Below are 10,351 nucleotides of genomic sequence, written 5' to 3'. Positions count from 1 at the left end.
AAGACAAACGTCCACAGTTTGACTGATTCAGTGATAACACAAACAATTGCAGGATGTGTTGCAGCCTCATTGCCTTAGGTAAAGCAGCAGGTAAAACTGCATTTTTTTTTTAATTACAGGAGCAGGTACAGAGGAAGTCATGTGCTAAACAGAATATCAAGAGAGATATTTGACCTAAAAATGATCTGCTGCAGAAAAACTTCCAGCGCTTTATTGTGAGTAATTGTGACTTTTTGTACTTCGGTAGTTATTTAACTAGTATACCTAACGGAAATCCTTAAGACCCAGGGTTGACATAATGTTATAATTTATTGAAAAAAATTCCAGGCCTTTTAGGATCAAAAGAAGTTTTTGGTCAAAAAACCCTGCCGACAAATGTAAGGCAAGAACATGAAAATGTACTTGCAAATTGCCTTGATCCATTTTTTAAAGTTCACTTTAACCCTCTGATACATGAAATATTTAAAAAAAAATTAATGGCACATTTTTTTTCACATGAAATATTTTACTTTTACTGACATGTACAGACACTTTTTTTTTGTCTTTAATATATAATATTATAGTCATATATATATGACTTTTTATTTAGTTCATTTATTTATCTATTCTATCAAAATATTTGTAATATGTGTTTTATTTTTAAATAAAAATGGAGTAATATCATTTTGCTTGTCCAGTTTATCACTGAGGCAAACTTGGTAATTACATGTATCTGAATATATATAAAATTGTATACTATATTTGTTTATGCTTAAGTCAGTGGCAATGTGTTGAGTGACTCTAATGTCCACTGAAGTGGCAAGATTGCAAATATAGAATTTGTTCTTATGCATACACTGGTGGACACGACACATCAAAGGATTAAACACGACTTGTTTGAACTAGAGACATTTGTTTTAAATGCACTCATAATATTACAACCAAAACCTCAGTTGGTATGATTATGAACGTTTAGACACAATTCTACTGTTGCTGTGTTCTCTCCTTAAAAAAAATAAGAAAAAGTGACTGGTGCTTGTCAGAGTTAAGTTTTATAGTGTGTTTCACTTTAAAATTGCACCAAAGTGCTGCTCAGCTCAGAGATATGCATGAGAATTCAGCCCAGTGTGCTTCTCCCTCAAAAGAAAAGCAATACTTGTGGGGGAGGATGGTACAACGTTTCGTTTTCTTAAGCAGGAGCAGAAACATGAGGAAGATGCATGCAAACTTTAGTTTGCATGATGGAATGCACTTCCTTAAAAAACAAAAGTTCAGTTGACACAAAAAGTAGGCTGATCAGGAAGTATCTCTTTCTACCCTTATAATGTTTGTTTCAGAGTCAGTGAATCCAGTTTCAGATGTTCTCCGAGACTGACACAGATCTGTAAAAGACATGTCCCACAGTGAGTTATTCTTTTTTACTACATATATTTGTCATGGGGAAATCATTTAATTTAGAAAACATGGGAAATTTTGTTTAAAGCAATATGTTTACCCACTAACAAGTCTTCACTTTGTTTTTGTTAGCAAGGGAAACTAATTTAAAGCATATGATGGTGGTTCTATCCATGGTGGAAGAATGGTCCTCTTTGAAAAATCTGCTGCAGGATAGCTCAGAAGATAACAGTCACCAGGTAGTCTTTAGTTCTCTGGGGCCAAACGAAGTCTGCGACCTGACAGTGGAGGGAGAGTCTATCAGCTTGCACTATGCAGGATTACAAGAAGACATGACAGAGGAGGACATCTGCCAGGTGATAGATAGCTGCTTTAAGTCTTGCAGAGATGGAATCAGTACATTTCTCCTGCTGATTCAAGGTGGATATTACACAAAGAAGGAAAGAAGACTGACAGACATCCTGCAGGCACAATTTGGAGCTGAAGCTTTAAAATATCTTGTAATTCTCTCGGTGGAAGATGGAAAGGTTACTGACACCCTAGATGAGTCGCTCTTGGATTTGATAATTGCTTGTGATGGCAGATACTGCCGGGTCACATCATCTACCGCAAGCGGCGGGGTGCATTCGGTATTTGAGATGGTCAGCTACATGCTGACTGAAAACTGTGCAGCTGGTTACACTGAAGTCATGCTGGCCGAAACAAAGAGAAGGTGCTCAGAGGACTCTGCCATGAACATGCTTAAACAGAAGATGGAAGAAGCAGAAGAGAGAGAGCATGCGTTCCAAAAACTGGTCCAAAAACAAGAGGAGAGAAGAGCAAGAGAACTGGAGGAACTAAAAGCAAAGCATGCTGAGGAAAGACAGGAGGAAGCAGTTGAAAAAAAGAAACATGAGACAAAGAGAGAGAGTCTCCACGAGGCTGTAATTAGCCACAGAGCCATGCTGCAGCTCCATATGAGAGCACCTGATGGTAAGAGTTATTTTTCTCTTGCCTCTGAAGGGTTGATTACAGGGGGGGTCAGAATCCAGCAGGTTTTCCATGTATCCCTGCTCTCACATACCTGACTCAAATTAATCAGTCATACAGCAGAATGTCGTTGGCTGATTGATCCATTACATGGAAGCCAGCCGTGTGGAGCAGAAATACATGGAAAACCTGAAGGATGGCGGCCCGAGAGCGCCGACTTTGGACAACCCCAGTTTAATGGAATTTTGTTGAAACAACCATTAGTTAGAATAATGTTTTATGTCTCCTCCACAGACGTCAAACTCCAGTCCTGCAGGTTTGTGTTGTCTCCATGCTCCAACACACCTGACCGAAATGAATAAACAGGTTGACAAGAAGCTGCTGGATCCCATTGATTTGAATCAGGTGTGTTGGTGCAGGGAAGCAACAAAGACCTGCTGCAAACCGGCCCTTGAGGACTGGAGTTTGACACCCCAGGTGTCAAACTACTCCAACACTTATATTTGTTATAATGAGTGGCAAAGCAGTTTTAGTGATGTGTTAAACTATACAAACCACAAGTTTAATTTGGTCATTTGTCTCAATAGACTGTAATTTAAAGGAAGGATTTTCAGTGTCTGCAGTGATTAACTTCACTCAATGTGGAAAATAAACACAAACATGCACTTAAAAAAAGAGAAACTGTTTTAAAATACATAGAACATAAAAGAAGCAAGCCACATATTGAAGATTTCTACAAACAGTAGAGGGATTGGTTGGTGAGGGTGTCAGCTTTAGGTATAAAAGGAGCCTCAACCAAAACCTTTGCATGTTTAAGCAAGAATGGTTAATTTTGCACAAAATTTAATCAAAAACTTGTTATGCAGTTTAAAGAAAATATGTTTAGTTAAAGCAAAGTTGCAGTGAAATTTTTATCTTAAAAATTACATTCCATGATCCTGTAGAAAATGTAGGGAATTTTTGTATCTGAAATCAGTTTCCAGGGACTTCTATTTGATGCCTGTACCTGCAGTGAATTAGAAACTATCATGTTACAACAATCTAAATTCTAAATGATTAAATCTCAGCAGAAACTTTGGAGAGGAAACTAAATATCCACTTTTTGAAGAAATGCTGCTGAGTTCTTTATCGGCCTCTTTTTAGACAGAAAGCTAGCACATATTTTTGTTTTAGAATCAATAACTTTGCAGTTGCTTTTGTGAAAAAAAAAAATCAGATATCTGATTCTTTATGTTTAGGATAAGAAAGACCATCATCATTGTTTGTGAATGAAGTTCCAAAAGCCAGAATTTCTGATTATATAAGGATGCATCAGTGCACAGAGCATAGATTACTTACATATAAATGGGAGTACTGGTAATCAACATGTAAAATAAAAAGAGCAAAGTTAAAATATTAATAGTCAAACCCCAAAGTTGTGCGTGACTCTTCAAAAGTCAACATCAATAGAAATTTTTAAGAAGAGCTTTCTTTTAAAAAAAACTATTTTGATGTTTTTAACTTTATTTTTTCTGTTGTAACTGTTTCCTTTTTCTGTTTTGGCTTTAAGATGATGAAACAAAGAAGATATCGGTCATTCTGTTGGGCCTCTCTGGCAGTGGGAAGTCTTCTGCTCTAAGCCTAATTCTGAACAGAGCTGGTAATAACTACTCAGTCAATGGGACCAGTAACGAACCAGCAACACCAACTGTGTTTTGTGAAAGAAAGGAAGTGTTTGCAGAGGGGAAGCGGCTCATCCTGGTGGACACCCCTGAGCTGTGTGACGAAGATGGACTGGAGTACACCGAGTCGGTGAAAGACTGCCTAGCCTTGGCCTTACCGGGGCCACATGTCTTTCTGCTCGTGCTCCAGGTGGGACGCTTCACCCAGGGAGAGTGTGAGATACTCACACACATGCAGAGGATCTTTGGACGAGAGATTGTAGAACACACCATCATCCTTTTCGTCCATGTTGATGGGAACCAGTTCAGGCCTCAAAAGATCAATGATTATGTCGCTGGAGCTCATCCAACCCTGCAGGACCTCGTCCAGAAGTGTGGGAGTCGTTATTATGAGCTGAGTGTCAGAAAGTCGCAGGGCGCTTTGAGCTATCCTCAGGTTAAAGAGCTGCTTTCAGGAACCTTCAAACTGGTTGCTTCGTATGGAGGACGCTCCTTTCCAGTGAAAAGGTTTTCTCTTCAGGAGTTACAGGAAAGAAATAAAGTGATAGTGGAAGGGAAAGAAGGTGCATTGGAGGGTAACTACCTACTGAGAAATGATTAGGCTCTTTTATTAAACACATAGCAGTGAGCTGCGTATATATAAAACTTTGTTATGATCATTTAGGTACAGGCTGTTAAATCAGCTTTAACAACACTGCAAAAACTGAAATCTAAGTAAAATTAAAAATCTTAAATTGAGTACACATATGCTTATTTTTTTAAAGGTAAGATAACTCTTAGTTTTTATGCCAGAGAATTCCTCTTGTTTTAAGAGTATTTTTACTTATTTTGGGAAGTCTTGACAAGCCTAATTTTCTTGTTCTGTTGGCAGATAATTTATCTTATTTTATCAACATTTGCATAGTTTTTGTATATTTTTTTCTTGTTTTTTAAGGCTGAGTTTTTGCAGTGAAGCTGCTAATGTATGTAAAATTAATTAGTTTCAGTTGCCTTTAAGATTGATTATATTCATGCAGAAGCACTGAAGATATTTAGTTTTTTCAGAAGCTGGAAAACCTGCAAAAACATTGTTGCTCTGAGGGAAAGGAGGGAATATAATCATGCAATACTTGTGAGAAAATTTAGTTGATTATAAACTTTCAAAGAAAAATGCGGTGATGGTGGTGTGTGTGTGTATATGTGTGTTTCCAAACTAAATAAATCAACAGCAGCACATCTGAAATTATTGATGTGTTTATCTGCACAAAGCCAAGAACGGGTGGTGTGTGTGTGTGTGTGTGTGTGTGTGTGTGTGCGGGGGGACTGCAGCTGTTCATTTGATTTATTTGATTTATTTCTGGACTTCTCTATTTGGACGAACATTGCCAAGTTTACAACTTCATCATCTTCATATCTTGAAAACTGAAGAATTTATCAGCTGTAAACTGACACCACAGAAGAAGGGAAGCATGAATCCTGCAAAATACAGCAATTATGATGTTTTTTCTGTTCTGTCCAGAACAAAATATATCTGAAAGCCTTTTAATTTTACAGTTGTACATATAATGTTTTTCATTATTTTTTAAGTTAAGTTGTTTCTGTACCAGTTCAGTTCTGTACTGGTTGGTTCATACGGCAGTGAAACATGGTTTTTATGTCAGTTTTCTCAGCTTGTCTTTTCATTGGTTGCATACAGGAGATAATAACACAAACACGTTATCACAGCGCCATTCATTGTACTTTATTATGTGATAAAATGAGGTGAAATGCATATTACAAGTCAATCAGAGTATGCAAATATAGATCTGTTTCTAAATGCATTTATATAATTGCTAATTACAAAGATGGATCATCTGAACATGAAAGCTGCACAGATGTAAAATCAGTAGAGACTCGATTCAGGCATAGCAGTGGCTGACATGTGATGCTAACTCTTTTATTTAACTTTCCTGGTCTCCTGCTGCAGCAGGCTGCACGCCCATGGTGCGGTCAATCCAGTCGGTGTAGTGGGAGATGACTGTGTACACTCCAGGCTTTTTTAGCTGGCCACATTTCTTTCCTCCATTGGACGTGATGCCCACTGCAACTCCATTAAAGAGCAGAGGACCTCCAGAGTCTCCCTGCAGATAACAGCAAGAAGCAGACTGAATAACATCTGACAAACTATATTGATGATTCCTTTCAGGGAGCTTGAAAAGAAAAGGGAAAATCACCCGAATTTAGGCTTTCAATTATAAGAATTGACCAATTTATTGTTGTAACAGAATTTAAAATCCCATTTACAAAATATTTTATCAAGGAGGAAAACTGTTGTCTCCCTATAAATTGTCTATCACATTTGGAAATTTTTATTTTGGTTGAAGAAACAAATGTAAAACTCACATCACAGCTGTCTTCGACCGGAAACGGCTGGTCGCAGGGTTCTGAGCACTTCTTATGCGCACACATCATATTTCTTGTAACCTTTTTGCCAAAGTAGTCACTGCGAGCGCAACGAGCTGCGCTGATCATCTTGACGACCACCTCTTTCAGCTTGTCTGGTCTGGACTCCAGGTTGTTAATGGACCCCCAGCCTGCAGTCTCCACCTCATCATCAGTGGTTGGATTTACGCCGCCGGTTCGCAGGAACTGCACCGTTTTAACAGCTTCAGAGGCGTTGAACGGACGATCCAGCTACAAAAAGCACACCATCAATAAGCATGGCATCAGTTTACAGTCACAATGAAACACTCACATCAAAGATAGACTTACTTTTATTAAAGCAATGTCATTGTCAAAATTGGATGGACTGAAGTCAGGATGATTGAAAAGATTGTGTTCCAAGATGTCAAAGGTTTGTTTCGTCTCTTCAGCTTCACTCAGAGAATGGACCCCCAGCACCACCTTCCTTCCATGTGGTCTGCAGAAAGACAATAATCATAAACTTTTTTAATAAACACAGCAAGAACAAATGATTTCCTGCAAAACAACAGAAGCAATGGAGGAAATAAACAACACAAACATGCACCCGGATCTGTTTCAGCGTGCTGTGAGGAATGTTGTCTTACCCGTTCGGCATGCAGTGGACTGCTGTCATCACCCACTGATCTGCGATCACAAAACCTCCACATTCATGTTTAAAATGATCTCCATCTGGTCTCTGGATGGAGGCCATGTAGGGCCGAGAATGTGGCGCTGCCTCTCTGCCACCGATTATACCCTCACCTGAGACAATACAGAAATAACTTATCAGTACAAAAATGCAAAGACAAAGCAAGAAATGCAAAATGAGAAGATAATAAACGAAGAACTTGATCTAGATGATGAACTTACTGTGTGAAATGAGGGTAAGAAGAAAGAGAGCAGCACCTAGGAGCACTTCTTTCTGTGACACCATGATGGAGCTTTTACTTACCCTAAACCAGCAAGGCTCTTTTAAAGGCTTGCTCCTGAAAGAGAGTAAACATAAATCAAGGAAATGTGGTGCAAGGCACAAGCGGGAGTGGGATAATCCTCCCATTCCTGTGTTTTCTGCAACAAAAACAGGAAAACATGACCCATTTAAAGTTTGTCTAATTTCTCTGCTATGAGGATTTTTTTTTAAATCAAAGGCATAAATCTCAACTTGTACAAATTTCTCTGCATATAAACTACATTTCTTACACGTCTTCAAATCTTAACTTTATATAAAGGTTGGAAGTTCAATGGACTGGATCTGACCTTGTGAATCTAAACACTCAAAGAATGACATGATGTTCTTACTTTGTTCCCATAAACCAGCAGGAACCAGCTGCATGGCCAAAAATACCGTTTGCCTTACGTTGTGGATTCCAGAAGATTAGAAGTCATTATTATCTTTAGTGTTGCTTCATAATAAAGGACAAATAAATCACATTAACTGTACTGAAAGACTCAAACAGCCTCTGTACAAGTTTAGCTTGAGTTTATGTTTATTCTTATTTTCATCTTTAACTCCTGAAGGGTAAATTTAATCTTAAAACAGCAGGCAGAGATTTTTAAGGTTGTGCAGTTTATTCCAACTCCTCATAGATGTACACAGAGCCCTTAGAAATAGAAAGTCACTTCTTTTGCTATAACATAATATATCATCCTTAATTTTAGAGACCTTGTTACAAAATGCTTCACAAAGCAACATAAAATAATATATTAAAACAAATTAAATCAGTAATCACAATGGTACACAGAAAAATACAATAAAAAGAAATCTTCAATATTAAAGTAATTTGTAAATATTGTTAGGCAGTGTAGTAATGTACAGTATGTACTATGTGATGACTTCTTGGCCCTGATTAAAAGCCCAGGTGCAGAGTTCTGGGATCTCTGCCGTCTGTCCAGGAATCTTTTATTGAGACAAGTTAAAAAGCTGTTACAGTGATAAAAACAGTATCTTTGAACATTTTTCATTTGAAATATCTTTTAAATATTTCTGGTAAAACTAAAGTTGATGCTCAAAGTTCAGCTTGAGTTCAGCAGAGATTCCCTGCAGCAGTTTTCACGTCTGCCAGTAAAAGGCCCAGTAACGCTGGGATCCAAATCAAAAGACAAAAGAAGCTCAGAGAAGAGACAGGATGCAAAGTGGATGATTAAAAGGTAACTGTATATCACCAGCTACAAATGAATCATCTACCAAGTCTTAAAATATGTACATCTGGAAAGCTTTACAAGCCATTATTTCAACCCTGATGTCACAAAAAACTGAAGAAAATTAAGATGTGAAGCTGTTTGCTGAAACACAGACTCTTTCTTTTAGGAAGTTAGGGTTGCACTGCATGACCCCCACAGGCACCCATACAAGGGCAATCACTGCAACAACCTTGCAGGCCAAGCAGGCAAAGCCGTCAGCATGAAGGACCCCCCCCCCCTCCCAGAAGGAAAACCACTGGAGCTGAAAATGTTGGATAATAGGATCAAATAAAAGCAACATGTATGAAATATAAATACAGGAGTTCTGCATGTACATAAGCAGGTGGTATTTAAAATTAATAGAAAAGTATGGAATTAAAAATTATGGCAAATATTTCAAAGGAAAAAGGTGAAATAGTCCATCATCCATCCATACATCTAGTTCTCTATGTCTGCTATCCCGGCTCAGGGTGGTGGCGTAAGCTGAAGCCAATCGGCTGCTGTCAGGGGAGAGATGGGGTATCACCTGACTTTAGACCGCTTCTGTTTCTCCTGTTTCAGACAGAACAGTCTCTTCAGAAGGAACATCTTTATGTAGCAGATTACAAAGTCGACAAGCAACCCCAAACAAGAGTTTTCTGATTCTGCAGGCTTGTTCATCTCCAGTTCAGCTGTGCTGTCAATCAAATATGGTGTCATGACCTCACACAAAGATCTAACCCTAGATCAACCCTAGATCTAGATCAACCCTTCCTCATCCTGGGATTTTATTATGTAAATGCAGACATGTATAAAGTACTAGAAAGCAAGAATCAAATACAAATACAAGTACTCTATGAATTAAGTCACTTGAGTAGACCCTGAAGTGTTCTTGATGTGCCCCACTTGAGTACAAGTATTAAAGTATTTAACATTGTTTTTGTACTCCACCACTGCAAGTAGTTTATTTTAAATCTTTTTACTCAAGTACTAAAAGTAAAAGTACTCCAGTGTTATTGTGTAGTTGTTTAAGACAACATTCAGTGTTGTGTATTATATTGTTTATGAGGTTTTTAGTCTGATATTTAAACATCTTTTGGCTTGAGCAGTGGTACAGGAACAAGAACATACATGGAAAAAACAAACAAACAAACAGATTAAGTGTGTTTATTCCCTTCCATAACTTTTCCCCTTCTTAATCTAGTAAGTATACTTTAAATATGTTTTTTATGTAAAAACTTCTCCCCTTATTCATAACTTTTGGCAACTTAAGGCCAAAAGTTATGGTAAGGTCTATTCAGGGCCCCTGGAGAGGAGGGTCCGCCGGATAGTCGAATCCCGGATTGAGGAGGAGCAGTGTGGTTTTCGTCCTGGTCGCGGAACAGTGGACCAGCTCTATACCCTCTCTGGGGTCCTGGGGGGGGCATGGGAGTTTGCCCAACCAGTCTACATGTGCTTTGTGGACCTGGAGAAGGCATTCGACCGTGTCCCCTGGGGGCTCCTGTGGGGGGTACTCCGGGAGTATGGGGTACCGGACCCCCTTGTACGAGCTGTCCGGTCCCTGTACGACAGGTGTCAGAGCTTGGTCCACATTACCGGTAGTAAGTCGGATTCGTTTCCGGTGAGGGTTGGACTCCGCCAAGGCTGCCCTTTACCACCGATTCTGTTCAGAACTTATATGGACAGAATTTCTAGGTGCAGCCGAGGTGTTGAGGGGATCCGACTTGGTGGCCTCAGAATTGGGTCCCTGGTTTTTGCAGATGACG

At 38.8% G+C, this 10,351-nt stretch overlaps 1 protein-coding gene across 1 annotated transcript; it reads right to left on the bottom strand.

Moving 5' to 3' along the window:
* Positions 1 to 5,715: 5,715 nt before the first annotated feature.
* On the bottom strand, positions 5,716 to 7,407 carry LOC306772535 (complement factor D-like). The gene is made up of 5 exons (XM_079262049.1): positions 7,296 to 7,407; positions 7,031 to 7,187; positions 6,735 to 6,882; positions 6,366 to 6,656; positions 5,716 to 6,103 (listed from the first exon to the last, which is right to left on the bottom strand). The coding sequence occupies exons 1-5, from the start codon at positions 7,357 to 7,359 to the stop codon at positions 5,924 to 5,926; spliced, it is 840 nt and encodes a 279-aa protein (XP_079118175.1). The 5' UTR covers positions 7,360 to 7,407; the 3' UTR covers positions 5,716 to 5,923.
* Positions 7,408 to 10,351: the final 2,944 nt, after the last annotated feature.

Source organism: Telmatherina bonti, assembly GCF_933228915.1.
Source record: "Telmatherina bonti genome assembly, chromosome: 22".
In the NCBI taxonomy this organism is placed as follows: domain Eukaryota; kingdom Metazoa; phylum Chordata; class Actinopteri; order Atheriniformes; family Telmatherinidae; genus Telmatherina; species Telmatherina bonti.
Note: the sequence above shows the minus strand (reverse complement) of the source record. Positions and strands in the feature narration are given on the sequence as shown.